Source organism: Mya arenaria, chromosome 5 (genome assembly GCF_026914265.1).
Source record: "Mya arenaria isolate MELC-2E11 chromosome 5, ASM2691426v1".
Taxonomy (NCBI): Eukaryota; Metazoa; Mollusca; class Bivalvia; order Myida; family Myidae; genus Mya; species Mya arenaria.
In genome coordinates, this window is record NC_069126.1 from 66,551,871 (window position 1) to 66,569,735 (window position 17,865).

The window sequence follows — 17,865 nt, forward strand, 5'->3', positions numbered from 1 at the left end:
CGAGAATATGATACTACCACATCAAGGGTATAGCAGTATCATGACGCCGACACTGACACCAAGACTTTGGTAATACCGCGACGCCAATATCGACACCAAGGCTTTTGCAATAACATTACGCAAAAACCGACACCAAAGATAAGGCAATACCGTGACGCCAACACAGAAACCACAGCTATAGCAACACTGCGACCCCAAACCCCATCACCGATCCTATGGCAACACCGCGACCCCAAACCCCATCACCGATCCTATGGCAACACCGCGACCCCAAACCCCATCACCGATCCTATGGCAACACCGCGACCCCAAACCCCATCACCGATCCTATGGCAATACCGCGACGCAAAACCCAATCACCGATCCTATGGCAATACCGCGACGCAAAACCCCATCACCGATCCTATGGCAATACCGCGACGCAAAACCCAATCACCGATCCTATGGCAATATCGCGACCCAAAACCCCATTACCGATCCTATGGCAATAACGCGACCTAAAACCCCCATCACCGATCCTATGGCAATAACGCGACCTAAACCTCCCATCACCGATCCTATGGCAATAACGCGACCTAAACCTCCCATCACCGATCCTATGGCAATACCGCGACGCAAAACTCCATTACCGATCCTATGGCAACACCGCGACCCCAAACCCCATCACCGATCCTATGGCAATACCGCGACGCAAAACTCCATTACCGATCCTATGGCAATAACGCGACCTAAAACCCCATTACCGATCCTATGGCAATACCGCGACGCAAAACTCCATCACCGATCCTATGGCAATACCGCGACGCAAAACCCCATTACCGATCCTATGGCAATACCGCGACGCAAAACTCCATCACCGATCCTATGGCAATACCGCGACGCAAAACCCCATTACCGATCCTATGGCAATAACGCGACCCAAAACCCCATCACCGATCATATGGCAATACCGCGACGCCGAACCTCCATCACCGATCCTATGGCAATACCGCGACGCAAAACTCCATTACCGATCCTATGGCAATAACGCGACCTAAAACCCCATTACCGATCCTATGGCAATACCGCGACGCAAAACTCCATTACCGATCCTATGGCAATAACGCGACCCAAAACCCCATCACCGATCATATGGCAATACCGCGACGCAAAACTCCATCACCGATCCTATGGCAATACCGCGACGCAAAACTCCATTACCGATCCTATGGCAATAACGCGACCTAAAACCCCATTACCGATCCTATGGCAATACCGCGACGCAAAACTCCATTACCGATCCTATGGCAATACCGCGACGCAAAACTCCATCACCGATCCTATGGCAATACCGCGACGCCGAACCTCCATCACCGATCATATGGCAATACCGCGACGCCGAACCCCCATCACCGATCATATGGCAATACCGCGACGCCGAACCTCCATCACCGATCATATGGCAATACCGAGACGCCGAACCCCCATCACCGATCATATGGCAATACCACGACGCCGAACCCCCATCACCGATCATATGGCAACACCGCGACCCCAAACCCCATCACCGATCCTATGGCAACACCGCGACCCCAAACCCCATCACCGATCCTATGGCAATACCGCGACGCAAAACCCAATCACCGATCCTATGGCAATACCGCGACGCAAAACCCCATCACCGATCCTATGGCAATACCGCGACGCAAAACCCAATCACCGATCCTATGGCAATATCGCGACCCAAAACCCCATTACCGATCCTATGGCAATAACGCGACCTAAAATCCCCATCACCGATCCTATGGCAATAACGCGACCTAAACCTCCCATCACCGATCCTATGGCAATAACGCGACCTAAACCTCCCATCACCGATCCTATGGCAATACCGCGACGCAAAACTCCATTACCGATCCTATGGCAACACCGCGACCCCAAACCCCATCACCGATCCTATGGCAATACCGCGACGCAAAACTCCATTACCGATCCTATGGCAACACCGCGACCCCAAACCCCATCACCGATCCTATGGCAATACCGCAACGCAAAACTCCATTACCGATCCTATGGCAATAACGCGACCTAAAACCCCATTACCGATCCTATGGCAATACCGCGACGCAAAACTCCATCACCGATCCTATGGCAATACCGCGACGCAAAACCCCATTACCGATCCTATGGCAATACCGCGACGCAAAACTCCATCACCGATCCTATGGCAATACCGCGACGCAAAACCCCATTACCGATCCTATGGCAATAACGCGACCCAAAACCCCATCACCGATCATATGGCAATACCGCGACGCCGAACCTCCATCACCGATCCTATGGCAATACCGCGACGCAAAACTCCATTACCGATCCTATGGCAATAACGCGACCTAAAACCCCATTACCGATCCTATGGCAATACCGCGACGCAAAACTCCATTACCGATCCTATGGCAATAACGCGACCCAAAACCCCATCACCGATCATATGGCAATACCGCGACGCAAAACTCCATCACCGATCCTATGGCAATACCGCGACGCAAAACTCCATTACCGATCCTATGGCAATAACGCGACCTAAAACCCCATTACCGATCCTATGGCAATACCGCGACGCAAAACTCCATTACCGATCCTATGGCAATACCGCGACGCAAAACTCCATCACCGATCCTATGGCAATACCGCGACGCCGAACCTCCATCACCGATCATATGGCAATACCGCGACGCCGAACCCCCATCACCGATCATATGGCAATACCGCGACGCCGAACCCCCATCACCGATCATATGGCAATACCACGACGCCGAACCCCCATCACCGATCATATGGCAATACCGAGACGCCAAACCACATCACCAATCCTATGTCAATACCACGACGCCAAACCCTATTACCAAGGTATTTTCACGATTGACAAGAAATAAAATTCTGCAGGTTTCAATAGGCTCAATTTCTTTTCCAAGGTCAAGTTTCATTAAAACTATTTACCTTACAATAATGAGCCAAAAGAAATAACAACTAAACTTGAACATAATATGGTTATTTAATACAACATGATGTAAGAATTAGGTTTTTTTCAAATGCATCTTTCACATAGGAATAATAAAAAGTAGTGATGAGAGATGATCAACAGTATGTGATATTGCAAAAAGCTAACATAGTAGTTTAACAACAGGTCTATCATTTGATAACAAAACTATGATAAAACAATAACCCCATCAATATTAACGAAAACCCTTATTTACACATACATCTAGAAATAATGTGGTCGATATGTACATATTATACACACTAAATTTACAGCAACAGTTTGAACAGTCAGGGTTAATACTGCTGGGATTTACTCCACACAGAAGAACAAAGGTTAAAGTATACTAATAAAATATTCAATATGACATGAACACCATTTAAGTGTTCCTCTGCCATATTCAAAAGGTTTAGCTCAAGGTTAAGTTCAATGGAAGACGAGGAAAGTATCTGTATACAGTCAAACAAGAGTTCTAACAGCTGACAATTGTCAATCCTGAAATATAACCCGGTTCTGTTTGAGCATGGGGAAAAATGGCTAAGACCCCTTGGAAACTGTTCCCGAAGGTTAATTTATAATAATTTCAAGGTATTTCCTCCTGTTGTTCATGCAAATGTACAAGAAAACAACAACAATCTTTTCTACTGAACAATATAGTTGAAAGCTCCCAATCTTGTTTCAGAAATAATCCTGACATTTAGAACCGCTTTAAAATGCTTTCAACTCAAAGAAAAATAAATGAGGTCAACTGAATAAAACTGGCTATTTGGTAACACATTCTATCTTTTGGCTATAATGCATGTTCAAAGGATTTGATTGGCTATAGTATTTAATGGATAACATTTAAATATTCCAATGAAATAACCAGTTTGGAACTATTGAATGCCAGATGTTATAAACAAGCATATCCCATCATACCACATGCATATTGCATCAACCTACATGGTACAAATGAAACATACTAATGACTCAAAGAAATGGCCCAACAAAGTACTAACTTCATGGTGCTAAAAATATACTGATGAATGCCATTTCTGATTACAAAGAGATGTACATCAAATGTTTCTGCACTTAAGATCATTACAAGTAACATATGACAGCATTTCATCTTAATATTCAATTTTCAACAAAAACATGTATAACTCAACATATTTAAGAAATCAAAAGCAGATCAATTCAATACATTTCATCATTCATACAGGTGCACATTTATATATTATAAAACTGAGGTGTGTTGTTCAATACAGGCAAGATAAACTAAGAATCTATTGCACACTAACATAGATTAACTAAAACATAGAAGACTGAAAATTGAAATTTCATTTCAGATCTTACTCCACCATTTAAGCACTAATTAGATCAAACATGAGGATGCTCACATTCTTCGTTAATTTTATCAGTGATTGAAAGAACATTACTCAACAGATCTTTCAGCAAATTTCATGGGACTTGTTATACACAAGTGATCTGCCATTTAGGTTTGTACAAAGTTTCGTATCAATATCAACAACACTTTCCAAGATATGGTCAACATTTAAGTTGTTAGAAAGGCTATCCTATGACAATCGCCCTGTCACCTGTTGTCAATAAAACAATTGTTTAATCAACTATACGTAAAAAGATTCAATATAAACTTGGTTGCATTATCTGGCAAATTATCTACGAAAAATAGTACTCAACAAGTTGCAATACTTGCTTTGCCAACTGATCATTAGTATACCTCCACATGATTTCTTCAAAAATATAGTATACCTCAACATGATTTCTTCAAAAACATAGTTCACCTGGACATGATTTCTTCAAAAACACAGTATACCTTGACATTGTTTCTTCAAAAACATAGTACACCATCACTTAGTTTTTTCAAAAACAAAGTATACCTCGACATTGTTTCTTCAAAAACATAGTATACCTCGACATAGTTTTTTTTAAATCATAGTATACCTCTACATAGTGTGTTGTTTTTTTCAAAAACATAGTATACCATAACACAATTTCTATAAAAACATAGTAAAACTAGACATTTTTTCTTCAAAAACATAATTCAACTAAACATTTTTTTCTCAAAAACAGACAAAACTTGAACTATATTGCATAGGGTCTTGGTCAAGTACAAAACATGGTTTTCAATAAACAAATGTTTTATCCTTTAAAATTTTGTCAATATATTTATACATACATATATCAGAATTCAAATATTACTAAAACACTTCCAGCTTTTTTCAAAGTTGTTTTCCTGTTTGTTGAAGATATCTGAATAAAACTTTCTTTATAGTAACCTTCGACTTTTACACTGTTCAAATAATGCAAAATTAACAGGATCTAAATAATTATGCTTGCGCACTGCACTTGAGATTCCAAGCAGAAGTAATTTTAACATAATTTGATAGTCAAGTGTTGGTACCTACAAGTATTTCAAGTACCTGATATATTAAAACCATGCGCCTTGTTATATAACTTCAAAAATGTAACATAAATCATGTCTGTCAGAGAACAATTGCTGCCTGAGATCTTAACCGCATACTGGAACACACACTAGCTAACAGACACACTAGTTTCTACACACTGCAACACATATTAATTCTATGCTAATTTGCTTTACTCAGTTGTTAAGACAGCTATAAACCTTCAGACAAGATTCCATATCCTTAAAAGAAACCAGAACTGGTACTCATTTCAAGACACCATGAGATCACACCCATGGGCACTAGAGGCAAGTTCACACCTAGACCACTTAAAAAAAATTCACAAGCAATATAAATGAACAAATTTTTCATAACTACCAGGTACTTAACACGTTCATTTTAAAGAAATGTATCATAAACTTTTAACAATTACTATAACCTTTGCCTTCTTCACAATTCAATAAAAATCGTTAAAACAAATATGGCGACTGCCCATTTTTACATTTTTTCACTGCAAACTATGGTTTTGTTGGTATTAAGGTTTTGTCCCTGATTGTTCTTGTTTTTTTTTGCCTGCATCCTATCTATTGTAGTGACCTATACAGTGATTTACAGTACTTTATTAAACATCCCTTAATAAATAATCGAAAAAATCTCAAAACCAACATTACACAGGCTTAATGGTACAAAACACCCATCACCTCACATAGGAAATTACATGTATGTATAAATCAAAAAAGAACACTATAGTTATCACTATTCTTGAACACATGGTTTTGTTAAAAAAATTACTTCTTGAAACAGAGTTTTTGTATTATTTATAATTCTAACACTTCTAAATATGACAGTTCAGAACAAAAAAATGCAGCTTTAAGAAATAAGATTATTTACTTATTTTTTTCTAAAAAGAATCGCTTTTTACATTTATACACATACTGTAGCTTTATACAATGACTAGAAACCTTAATGCCAATTGCCATATGTGGTGATCACATCCCTTATCCACATATAATTACTTTGAAACTTTACCTTATTCAAACTTTTTAATTATTTTTGCATTAACATGACAAAAGCATTTTTACTTTGAAGTATTCATGACAAATATTCATTTTTTTTATCATTCATATACTGTAGTTACAAGTGGATTATAGAAAATTTATCTAGACTAAATACATGTATGAAACAAGACTTTAAAATTTCATCTCCACAACCATTTCATTCTGACATTATAACAAAAAGAAAACAATAAACTGGGCATTTAAATGGAATCGTACACAAGGGTTAGACATAAAAAAAAAATGTGTGAAATGTGAACGAAATGCTTGATTAAATGATAAAACATCATCAAATGTTCACTTTGAGATACACATGGTACTGTTATAATGATCTAACAACACATGAAAATATGTATTAATGATCTAACATTCAAAATCAATTTAAACATTTCACACAATTCACAGAACAATTGGATGTTTCTTTCTATTGTGTTCTGCCAGTCTCTTCTTTGGATATATGGCCATAAAGTAAATGTCACAAATGCTGCAGTAAGGCGGAGATTCGTACAAATGTTCTTCCATATGAGCTCGAAATTTCTCCTCATCATTACACTTATCACCACAGATCCGACACTCAAAGTTTTTCACTTCGCATTTAAGTTTCGTTGAAAGTTTTTCTTTTACGCGTGTGATCTCTGGATTTTCAATTTGTTCCTGCTTTTTGTTTGCATTCAGCTCAAGCTGTGAGGCCAATGTTTCTTTCACTTTGTTTCGCCATTTCTGCAAAGCATTTTCAGCAGAAATTTTCTTGAATGGAACTTGAGATTTTGGAGTTTTCCTATCATCACTGTCTGTATCAGCTCTTTTGTCATCCAAGATCTCATCCAGATCTTCATTTTTACCAATTTTGTCATTGTTTTCACAACCAGAATTTTCCTGAGACGAACTATTACCAATGGCAACTTCATCAGTCCTGACTTTCTCATTCCCCACCTCGCTTTCATCATCCTCATCAACAGTTTCCCCTGAGATTACTTTATCACTTGAAGTCTGTGCTACAGCACTGTCACTAACATTACTATTTCTTGACCTTTTTCTCTGAACTAGTTCAGTACTGGCATCTTCAACCACTTTTCTTTTCCCTAACAAACTACTTCGGTCATCTTCACTTTCTTTTTCTTCTTTGCTGCCAACGCCATCTTGCAAATTCCTCCTCAATATTTTCTCTTTCAGTTTCTCACTAACTTTTGAAGCACACCCAGGTTGGGTTTCATTTGTATCTGCATCAGGATTGTTCTTTGCAATTTCCTGTTTCATTGATTCATCTTCTGTTTCTTTACTTTCATCATCCTTGGGCCCTTCACTAGTATCAACTTCTAGGTCATTTGTTTCATTTGTGTTCTCCACCTGATGCACTTTGGTGTGAATATAGAGGTCTCGCTTCTTTTTAAATGACTCTGAACAATCTTTGCAGGAAAATGGATAACTTTCTTCTTCTTTCTTTCTCGTTGATCTGTTTATCACCTGTGACTTAGGTTTTGTAGCAGTTCTATGGGAAAGTCTGATATGCCTTGCTAGGTTTGATTGATGGCAGTAAGTTTTGTTGCACAAATGGCAAATAATTTCAGTATTTTTCAATTTCTCTGAAGCCTTCTCAGAAGATTTGTTTGCAGAGTCAATTTGCTTTTTGTTTTCAATTTTACCAATTTTTTCCTTCCCATCAATAGGTGAAAGCCGGACAACCAGTTTTGGACTGCGCTTTGGAGTACTGGATGCAACTGGACTGCCTAAATCTTTTACAATATTTCGTGTTCGTGCTCTCAAATTTTCTTCAACTGGAGATGTGGATTCATTTAGGCACTTCTTCAGATTTCTTGGCATAAAACCTTTATGCTTAAACTGAATGTGAGTCTTCAGACTTATAGTTTTTCTAAAGCTCTCGTCACATTTTGGGCACTTGTAGCGCTGCTCACCTGAATGAATTCTGCAATGTTCATCATAACTTCTCTTGGAAAACTGACATGTCCCACAGTCTGCACATTTCTCTGGAAATTCTCCATCTTCATCTTCAAACATTTTTACTTGCCCTTTTTTCTCATCATCCCCTCTCAGCCTTCTTGTGGTAGCTTTTAAGGGCACGTGCAGTTTTCTTTTCAATGCAAGTTTTCTGATGTGAGGATTGGATATTTTCCTTTCAAGTGAACTTCGTAAAACTCGCCCAGTTCTTCTCATTATCAACTTATTTCCAGATTTTGTCACAGTAAAGTCAGTTCTCCTGCCCACTTGTTTGCTACTTGAGTTCTTGTCATTTCGCTTCAGTGATTTTTTATCTGTTGCAGGAATGTCACTATGACTATCATCAATGGACTTTTTCTTTTTCTCATCATTTTTAACATCTCTTGATCTTGTTCCTCTAGGAATATACTCTTTCGTTGAACTTTCATTGTCACTTTCTACACTTTCAGTTTCTTTTCGACTTCTGACACTTCGCCTTTTCTTCACTGGTGGACTTTCTTCATGTTTTTCACTTTCAACCTTCTTAACTACTCGTCCAGACTGTCTTTTCCTTGATTTTTCTTCTTCCTCCTCGTCAGGAACATACTCTTCATCTGAGGTATCAGACTTAACCTTATCCTCTTCAGTTACAGTGCTTACTGCTTCACTTTCACTAACTTCACTACGTTTACCATGCACAATTTTCTTTTCAAACTTTTCAACACCTTTTGAACTCATACTCCTTTCCCTGTATTTTTTCGGCGTAGTCTTGTGCATGATCTCTGGTCTTCCATTTTGTTTAAGAAGTTCATTAATTTCGCGAATTTCTAGCAAATGATCAGACATGGCCTCCCCAACTCGGCCAGTTCTGAGATCAAACTTGAGCCCCTCACCATCATGTTTCCAGTAAACTTTTATCTGTGAATCGTGGTACACTTTCATGTGATTGTCCAAATTCTTTTCACTTAGGAAAACCAACTCGCAGAGATTACAAGGGCTGGTTCCCTTTCTTCTATGAGACTGGACATGAACCATGTAAGCTGATCTCGACTCAATTCTGCAATCACAAACTGGACAAACTTTAGGGTGTGGTAATTCAGTTCTTGAATGAGCAATTCTTTCATGGGACTTTTCATGCATCTTTAGGGATAGTTGTTTTGAATAAGGCCTTTTACAAAACTCACAGAAATATACTGGTTTGATATGTGATTTCAGATGTTCTATGCATTTGTCCTGTTTCAACTCTGTATTGCACAATGAACAATTTAAAAGCTTAGCCCCTCGTTTTCTTTTTGCTACATCTTTTTCACCATGATTTGATTCATTCAGACTCTTGCTGTCATCTATTTCAGGGTTATCAAGGAGTTCCAGCCTTTTGATTTCATCAGCTATGTATTCATCCAAATGCAAGGCCTGCCTGTGCTCAATGTACTTTTTCAACTTCACATAAGAAAACTCACAATGAAAGCAGTTATGTAGATCATGAGATTTCATATGCTGAGACAACTCTGATTTCGAAACTTTTCTGCTACATAGCTTACACATAACAAACACCTTGGATTTTACATCTGCTTCCTTATTGTCACCAATCTCTTTCTCTACACTATTTTCCTTGCTGTCACTTTCAAATATTGCTGGATCAAAGGAAACACCTGGTTCATTGTCTGATTCCTCAATAGTTTGTTCTTCTAGATTGCCAGTTAATGGATTTAGAATAGTCGTTGTGACTGATTTCTTTTCTTTCACTTTTTCATATTTCACTTCTTCATCTTTGACAGGCTTCAGTTCATCTTTCACTGTGTTGTTATTAACTGATGACTCTTCTGTTTTAGGCTGTATTTCAGGCTTTGGTCCTTTCATGTCCAAAGTTTTGGATTCTGATTTGACTTCAGTTTTAACCTCATTTTCAACCTTAAGTTCAGTTTTGTCATCTTTTACTTCAGCTTTAACCTCTGTTTTATGAGTGACTTCAGAGATCTTGCATACAGTTTCTTCATGTTTTACCGCATCAGAATTCAGTTCAGCATGGAACTGAACATGATACAAATAGGTTCCCTTGCACAAAAACACCTCATTGCATAGTTCACAGGCTACCTGGGTTTTCTCAATGGAGGAGTGGGACAACATATGCCTGTCCAAGTAGTGTTTCTTAGAAAACATCTTATCACACATAGAACACGGTATCGTTCTATCAGGATCAGGTGCAGTCTTTTCTTCTATCTGTTTTGCGTCCTTTTCATTCAAGTCAGCTTGATCCGATGTCTGTTTATTATACTCTAAAACCCTAGGGTTATAAGCTTTCTTCACAAAAGCATAGTTCTTATGCTCCTTCGGGTGACATTTTCGCATGTGATTCACTAAGACTTTCTCTGTTGAATATGACCATTCACAAATGTCACAAGAGTACACAGCATGCTCTTTCCTGATATGTGTAACTAGAGTCTGTTTTGAGAACATTTTATGACAAACATTACACTGGATGTTCTCTGGCTGTGTGGTCGCCATTAGATCATCATCACAGTGATAATTCATGTGATAGATATAGTAGCCCTTCTCAATCCTATGATGGTAAGATAGGAAGCAAATTTCACAGTAAAATCTGCTTGGATCTTTCTCATGTGTAAGGAAATGATCACTCAGTTCTGTCTGGTTGGTAAATGGGGTGCTACACTCATAACAATAGTATTTTGACTCAACAACATCAGGTACTTTTTCCACCTCTTCATTGTTCCCTTTTTCTTCCACATCATTATCATAAATAATACCTTTTGATATTTTGGCATTTGACTTTCTCTTTTTGCTTTCTTTTTTGGCTTTTACCTCTTCAGCCTGTTGTGAATTTTTCTTAACTGTTACAGAACTATCTTTGTCTGATTCTTTCTTTTTTGAATCATTTCCCTTCTTGGCTGGTTGCAACTCTTGGCTGATTTTTTCCTTTTTTTCCTTAACTGCACTTACAACTTTCTCTTTTCCTGAATCAGCAGCTTTATTCATTGCCTTGGCAATATTCGCATCAGCTGTGTTATGCAGTTCATTTCTGTGCTTACTCATGAGGTGGGCAACATATTCAGTCTTATGAATGAACACCTGATCGCATTTCTCACATTTGATCATTGGGTGGGTCTTCAAATGCTCAACCAACTTTTCACATTCAATTTCCTGGTCACAAACTTGACAACTAAGACATTTTTCAGTCTCGGATTCGACACTTTCAAAACTTCGATCAATCGAGCCACCAGTTAAAGGCACAGCCTTCTTAGTACCAACAGTTGGTTCTCTTGTTTTCAGTTCTTTCATGTCAACAGCTGAATCAGCATGCTTTTTTAACACATGGTCTAAGTAATTCCCCTTGAATTCAAAGCCAGCTTCGCAGAATTCACAGTGCATTAATCGTACGTCCCTCTGGTGGACCTTTTCATGCCTTGCACATTTCAGTTTGGATTTAAACTGCTTTTTACAAATGCTGCATTCAAACTTTTCCAGAGATGCATGAATCTTCATATGTTCAGTTAGCATGTTCTGCTTTGGAAAGGACTTACTGCATACTTCACATTTGAATTCAACCACATTGGTTATGGTATTTCCAACTTTCTGGTTACTGACAGGCACACTGTCCAACTTTTTAGGTTGTTGTGACTGGACGCGGTTGTAAGTCTGGCCCTGGTTTGGGACTGAATTGGGGACGTGATTGAATGGCTGGGTTGGAGTTGCAACATTTTGATTGACCATTCCTTGTGCATGTCCTTTCATGTGCTCTGAGAGGGCAATCATATTTATGAAAGGAGCATTGCATATGTAACAGATAACTTCCGATCGAGGCACAGGGTTCACGTATCCTGCAGGTTGATTGGACACTTGCTTTGTTTGTGGTCTGGTAGGCAGAGGAGTGTGGATCTGGGTATGTGACTGACTTCCCTTATGGAAATGACTTTGTGTGGTATTAGTTGAGGTAGATAGTTGATGCATGAAACCTTGCATTTGTTCAGTTGCTCTGCTAACAGGAACTGGATTAGCAACAGTGGAGTTATTCGTGGGAGACTGATATGGTGCAGGAGGTTTTTGCTTGAGCTGGTTCTGCTGTAAATCAGGAGTAGGAATGGTATCTTGATACTGGGAATGGTTATTCTGAGGCACAAGGTGGCCAGGCTGGTTTGGCTGACCGTAATGTATTGTCTGTCTAGGATTGTGAAGAATCTGTTCCACTTTTGCACTAGGATCTGCAGCAGGCTGGTTATAGTTCACATAATTCACTGGACCACTGGGGCCCTTGCTTCCACTCATGTCATATCTCGGTGGAGCATGGGCCGGATATGACTGTTGATAGTAGGAAGTTTGCAATGGAGGTGAATGCAGAGGTGGAGAGTTCAGCAGCTTGTTGATGGCATAGTTAGTATCTGGCTTGGTCAAGCCCTGACCATCAAGGCCAGGTTTTACAAAGTTTCTGTTGTCGATAGGAGGCCCAGGTCCAGCCATGGACATCGGAGTGGTTGCATAGGGGTTAGGTGGTGGTTTCCCAGGGATATCGTACAGGCTCTCCAGGAAAGATGGTCCACTATAATTGTTCATTCCAATGCTGCGTCCATCCTGTCCCTGAAGTAAGAAATTATGCTTGTTAAGATAATCCGATATTATAGTGTTTCCTCCAGCATTGACAAGGTGATAGTATTTTTTCCCCTAAAAAGGACACAACAGAAACACAATTATGTTTATATTTTCCTTAAAGAGCACATTGTTCAATCCCAATATCACTTCTGCAGTGGTGATTATAATTAAATTTGATGACTTAAGTATCAGACTTAAAACTTATAAGCATCTGTAAGAACCATTTTGGACACACATGATTTTTCAAACCAGTTGCCTAAAAAAGCCTGACCCCAAATCTCAAACACTGTGAGTTACTTTTAATAGTAAACAAGAGCTGTCACAGAGACAGCGCGCTCGACTATCCGCTGCTTTTCAGTGTAAGGATTGAAAAGTTTTGGCGAGACATGCAAGGACCACTGTAAAATTAGATTAGAATGATGCCTGCAAAGATTTGTGTAAAATTCAATAACATTCAGCCTAGGTATGTTATCTTACTTGGTTATTTAATAAGAATGGATGGTTGAGTACCATTGTATAAAGTCTCAATGCAATACATCAAGTAGTTGCTGAGATATTAAACTGTGTGTACTTACAATGCCGAAGCTAGGGTGAGTAGTATAGCTCTCCTTATCCTTCGAATAGTCAAGCTAAAAATGTAGATCATTGTATTCTAAAATGGTTTAAAAAATTCATACATTTAGAATGCATCACTGGACAACAAGGCATGCATGTAGCATACTGGAATGCCAATTTGCTTACTGCATAACTGTTCTAACATCATTTATGATTAGATTACAAAGCATCTCGGCAATTATCAAGAATCGTAGGAGCATTTTTGTACCTAGGAAGGATTTAAAACAGTGCAATAATTCTGTTGAAAAACTTTACTAGAATCGTAGAGTATTGCTCCAAGAATTCTTGATCACAGGGCTCCTCCAGCTCTTGACTGTGCTCCAGTAACAAGTAATGCACTCAAAAGTAAAATATACATCTGAAGTAAAGCCTTATTTTATACCATATTGTTGGGGACACTGGTGCCTGTGGACATATGATGTGGCCCTGCCATACTGCTATGGCTGTCCATTGACTGTGGATGGACCTGCCTCGTCATACTGTTGTTGCTCTCCATTGACCTTGGATGGAACGGCCCCGCCATACTGTTGTGGATCTCCATCGACTGTGGCTGGACAGGCCCCACCATTCTGTTCTGGCTCACCATCGACCGTGGATGAACCTGCCCAGCCATACTGTTGTGGTTCTCCATCGACCGTGGATGAACCTGACCAGCCATACTGTTGTGGCTCTCCATCGACCGTGGATGAACCTGCCCAGCCATACTGTTGTGGCTCTCCATCGACCGTGGATGAACCTGACCAGCCATACTGTTGTTGCTCTCCATCGACCGTGGATGAACCTGACCAGCCATACTGTTGTTGCTCTCCATCGAACGTGGATGAACTGGCCGTGCCATACTGTTGTGGCTCTCCATGGACCGTGGATGGACCATCTGAAAACCCTGACCCTCCTCGCGCCTGCAAAATATACCATTAGTCTTTACATACTTTAATTAAAACTACATAATTTAATTATGGACCTGCACTGTTGAACATTAAGATTGCAGATTTATTTCAACCTTAAGCAAACACCAATACAAACATGCTTTATTCACAACTTGAATTAAAACAAAGTTATTTCAATGCAGTGATCTTCCGATGATCAATTACAATTGGAAATTGATTTGCTGGGCCTGAAATCAGCGACAATTGATTGTATTTGGTCAAAATCGGACATTGATTCAACCAGCTAGTTGTTTTTCTTTCTTTCCTTCCATTATTTCCGTGCTGTTATTGTCTGCCAATTATTTCCTTTGAGCTCATTTATACATTAGAAAGAGTTCAGTTGCTATCGTTAACAATATGGGCAAAATCAACAACACTAAATAACTTCAAACATACACATAACATAAGCATAGTTAAGGATTACCAGTTATTGTACAAGAATAAAACTACAATTAAGGTATTGTTCAAAACCAATTGTGCTATAAAACTTCCATTTATCAAAGAAACGCGTCCAAAAGTAATGATTAGAAAGTGCATTTTACCAGTTACGAATTCTTAATGGAAGGCCTCCTTTTAAGTTCGACCTTGTAAAGCACATATTGGAAGCCAACAGAATGCAACTTTTGACATATGATTCATACCTGTACATCTGGGGCATGGCTGAAGGCTGCGATATGGCCTCTACGGAGTTCTGTGAGGCAAACGTTTGTATATCTGCCACAATAGACTGTATAGCATTGGATCTCTGGTCAGCCACACTATTGTTAACCAGTGCCCTGGGATCAGCCGGACTAATCGCGTTGTGACCTCTATGATCAACAGGACTTTGTACCATTATGGCATGCGGGTCCCCTGGAACCTGAATCGTCATTTGATCCAAAAGGCCCACATTGTTCAATCTTTGATCTATAGGACTGGATGCCATCATTGTCCTCTGCTCAGCAGGACTGTGTGCAACCATATTTCTCCTGTCAGCAGGACTGTGCACCAACATGTTATGGCCATCTGCAGGGCTGGATGGAACAATGTTTCGTACATCATATTGTTGAGTTGCATTCACTTTCCTGAAAAAAGATTTATGTAAGGTTTTGAAATTTACCATTTGCTATCAAATTATTTTCTCAGACCAAAACCACTTCTTTTTCATGATAAGCCATGAACTGCTGTAGCATTCTATTTATCTTCATTTAATATTGTTTTTGATTTTTTAGCATATAATTCAATTGTTTAATGGGTTTGCGCTTTTCATGATCTTCAAATATGCAGTAAAATTTGTAATTTAAAAAAACAAACATGTAACTGTACATGTATAACAGTGTTTGTTAAATGTGACTTTTTCATAAATTTAAAGTACTGGCAATGCAATCATAACAAGCTGAAGGCAATAAGTAAGTGAATCTGGTTTATTCACAATATTTATACCTCAGATCTGCCGGGATTCTCTGATCAATTGGGCTGTTAGCCATCATGGAACGTTGGTCCCCAGCAGGGCTATGAGGCACAAAATTTCTACTTTCCAATGGACTTGCAGGAAATCCACCCCTTGGATCTGCAGGACTTGATGCAATATAGTTTCTCTGGTCTGCAGGGCTCGAAGCTATCATACTTCGAACACTATCGGTTGACGGACTGGCAGGCACGGCATTTAGTCCCTCTTGATTTAATGCCACCAAAGGATCTCTGGAATTACTGTTATTTCTATTCAGTGTTTGCATATCTACTGCAGAACCCTCTGAGCCTGTTGGTGAAACAACAGCTCTGGGATCTAAGAGTTGTTGTCTTACATCAGGGCTATTTAGAGGAGTCCTATATGGCTGTACAAGTTTATCAAAGCTCTCAAGAGACCCAGCTTGGGAGTTTGGAGGGTTTAAAGCAGGTGGAAGTGACCTTTCAGAAACAGGTCTTACTGGGCCTTGCATTGAATTTCCATATCCCAACTGTTCTAAATGCATACGTTCATGTACAGAGAGATCTGAGAAGTACATAAACCTCTTTAAGCAAAGTCTGCAGGTAAAATCTGAAGATGGATTTCCCTCCATACTCTGTAAGTGATGCCGGCTTCCTTTGCCACTATTCAACTCTGAACTGGACTGAACAAAAACCTGAAAATACAAAAATAACCTTTCAAAATGTATCATTCAAATGACATCAGCTGAGCTTGATCAATCTTCTAACATAAGCTCTAAAATGTTTTAAACTACCTTTCTTTGATCTATGAAGTGTTCCCAAAGGCCCATTTAAGGTCTCGTGTAGATATCCCTGTTAAAGCTCAGCTGGCACTCTAATATGTGCTTTAATTGCAGCCCAAGGCTTTATCTTGGCAAACAACATGTCATAATACATATGCTTATTCCTGTCACTATGCCTGCATTACAACATTTAAGTTATATGATATGGTGTGTGCTCATTAGGCATTTAATTGGTATTTCCATAGCTACAAGCCATTCTGCAACGTTTTTATCAATGACCACCCTCCCCTAGGTGAGGGGAATAGAGCGGACTTTGACTTTCGATCCAGCCAATCCCCGATAAAAAACTATGCACTGCACAGACAAAATGCTGGTAAAATCCCTGCCAAATGCACACGCACACAGAGATATCAAAGTTTAGACCAATTCCCCGCTATTTTTGACACGAAAACAAAACCACCCCATTCAATCAGCACTGCAGGGCCACCTGGAAGGTAAAAACACCACCCATTTCTCCGGTATACCTCCTGACCTGGGGGCATGGTTACAACTGACCGTTTCATTATCTTTATGATACCTGCCATTATTTAATGAATACTTTATATCATTGATCGAGTTTAAGTAAGTAACCATAAAATGTTCCAGTGGGTATTCCCTCAACAACACCCATCCTGTCTTAAAACCCAAGAAAACTATGAAAAAATCACATCCCTGATCTTTTATTGATCTAAACTTTTACACAAACAAAAATTAAAAAATAGGATTCAAAGTATTTATAGATTATACGTTAATTGTGATTTTTAAACTAATTTGCATAGAAATTACACATCATAGCATACAATATTAATAAAACAGAAGCTTTATCCGGAACCCTAGCGGAGTTTTGTGATTTTAAGCCTTTGTTCGGACAAACACCAGGAACAGTGTAAACAAATAAAATCATGCGATATGTTAATATTTTAGTATGCATTTTATACCTTGATGATTATGACCCATACTGGTTATTTAATGGACGAATATTTAATCAGTAATGATGGAAATAAACAGCCAATCTTGACACAATTTTTACTTCGCATCGATTTACAAATGGCGGACAATTTATATGCAAGGGAGATAATT

The 17,865-nt window shown here is 39.2% G+C and overlaps 3 protein-coding genes across 3 annotated transcripts; 2 read left to right on the top strand and 1 right to left on the bottom strand.

Moving 5' to 3' along the window:
- The first annotated feature begins 253 nt into the window (after positions 1 to 253).
- On the top strand, positions 254 to 1,027 carry LOC128235897 (uncharacterized). The gene has a single exon (XM_052950684.1). It carries the CDS (start codon positions 254 to 256, stop codon positions 1,025 to 1,027), a length of 774 nt encoding a protein of 257 aa, XP_052806644.1.
- Positions 1,028 to 1,093: 66 nt separating this feature from the next.
- LOC128235898 (uncharacterized) lies at positions 1,094 to 2,071 on the top strand. Its single transcript, XM_052950685.1, has one exon. It carries the CDS (start codon positions 1,094 to 1,096, stop codon positions 2,069 to 2,071), a length of 978 nt encoding a protein of 325 aa, XP_052806645.1.
- A 951-nt stretch (positions 2,072 to 3,022) lies between these two features.
- On the bottom strand, positions 3,023 to 17,839 carry LOC128234488 (uncharacterized). Its single transcript, XM_052948744.1, has 5 exons — positions 17,724 to 17,839; positions 15,980 to 16,659; positions 15,199 to 15,621; positions 14,014 to 14,530; positions 3,023 to 13,004 (listed from the first exon to the last, which is right to left on the bottom strand). The coding sequence occupies exons 2-5, from the start codon at positions 16,594 to 16,596 to the stop codon at positions 6,879 to 6,881; spliced, it is 7,683 nt and encodes a 2,560-aa protein (XP_052804704.1). The 5' UTR covers positions 16,597 to 16,659; positions 17,724 to 17,839; the 3' UTR covers positions 3,023 to 6,878.
- Between the last annotated feature and the right edge of the window lie 26 nt (positions 17,840 to 17,865).

Coding starts and splice junctions, on each gene's coding strand:
- LOC128235897 (XM_052950684.1), top strand. CDS start 254: ATGGCAACACCGCGACCCCAAACCCCATCACCGATCCTATGGCAACAC.
- LOC128235898 (XM_052950685.1), top strand. CDS start 1,094: ATGGCAATAACGCGACCCAAAACCCCATCACCGATCATATGGCAATAC.
- LOC128234488 (XM_052948744.1), bottom strand. CDS start 16,596: ATGGAGGGAAATCCATCTTCAGATTTTACCTGCAGACTTTGCTTAAAG. Junction 15,622..15,979: donor AGAATCCCGGCAGATCTGAG/GTATAAATATTG, acceptor ATCTTTTTTCAG/GAAAGTGAATGCAACTCAAC. Junction 13,005..14,013: donor CCAGTGTCCCCAACAATATG/GTATAAAATAAG, acceptor TTCTTACTTCAG/GGACAGGATGGACGCAGCAT.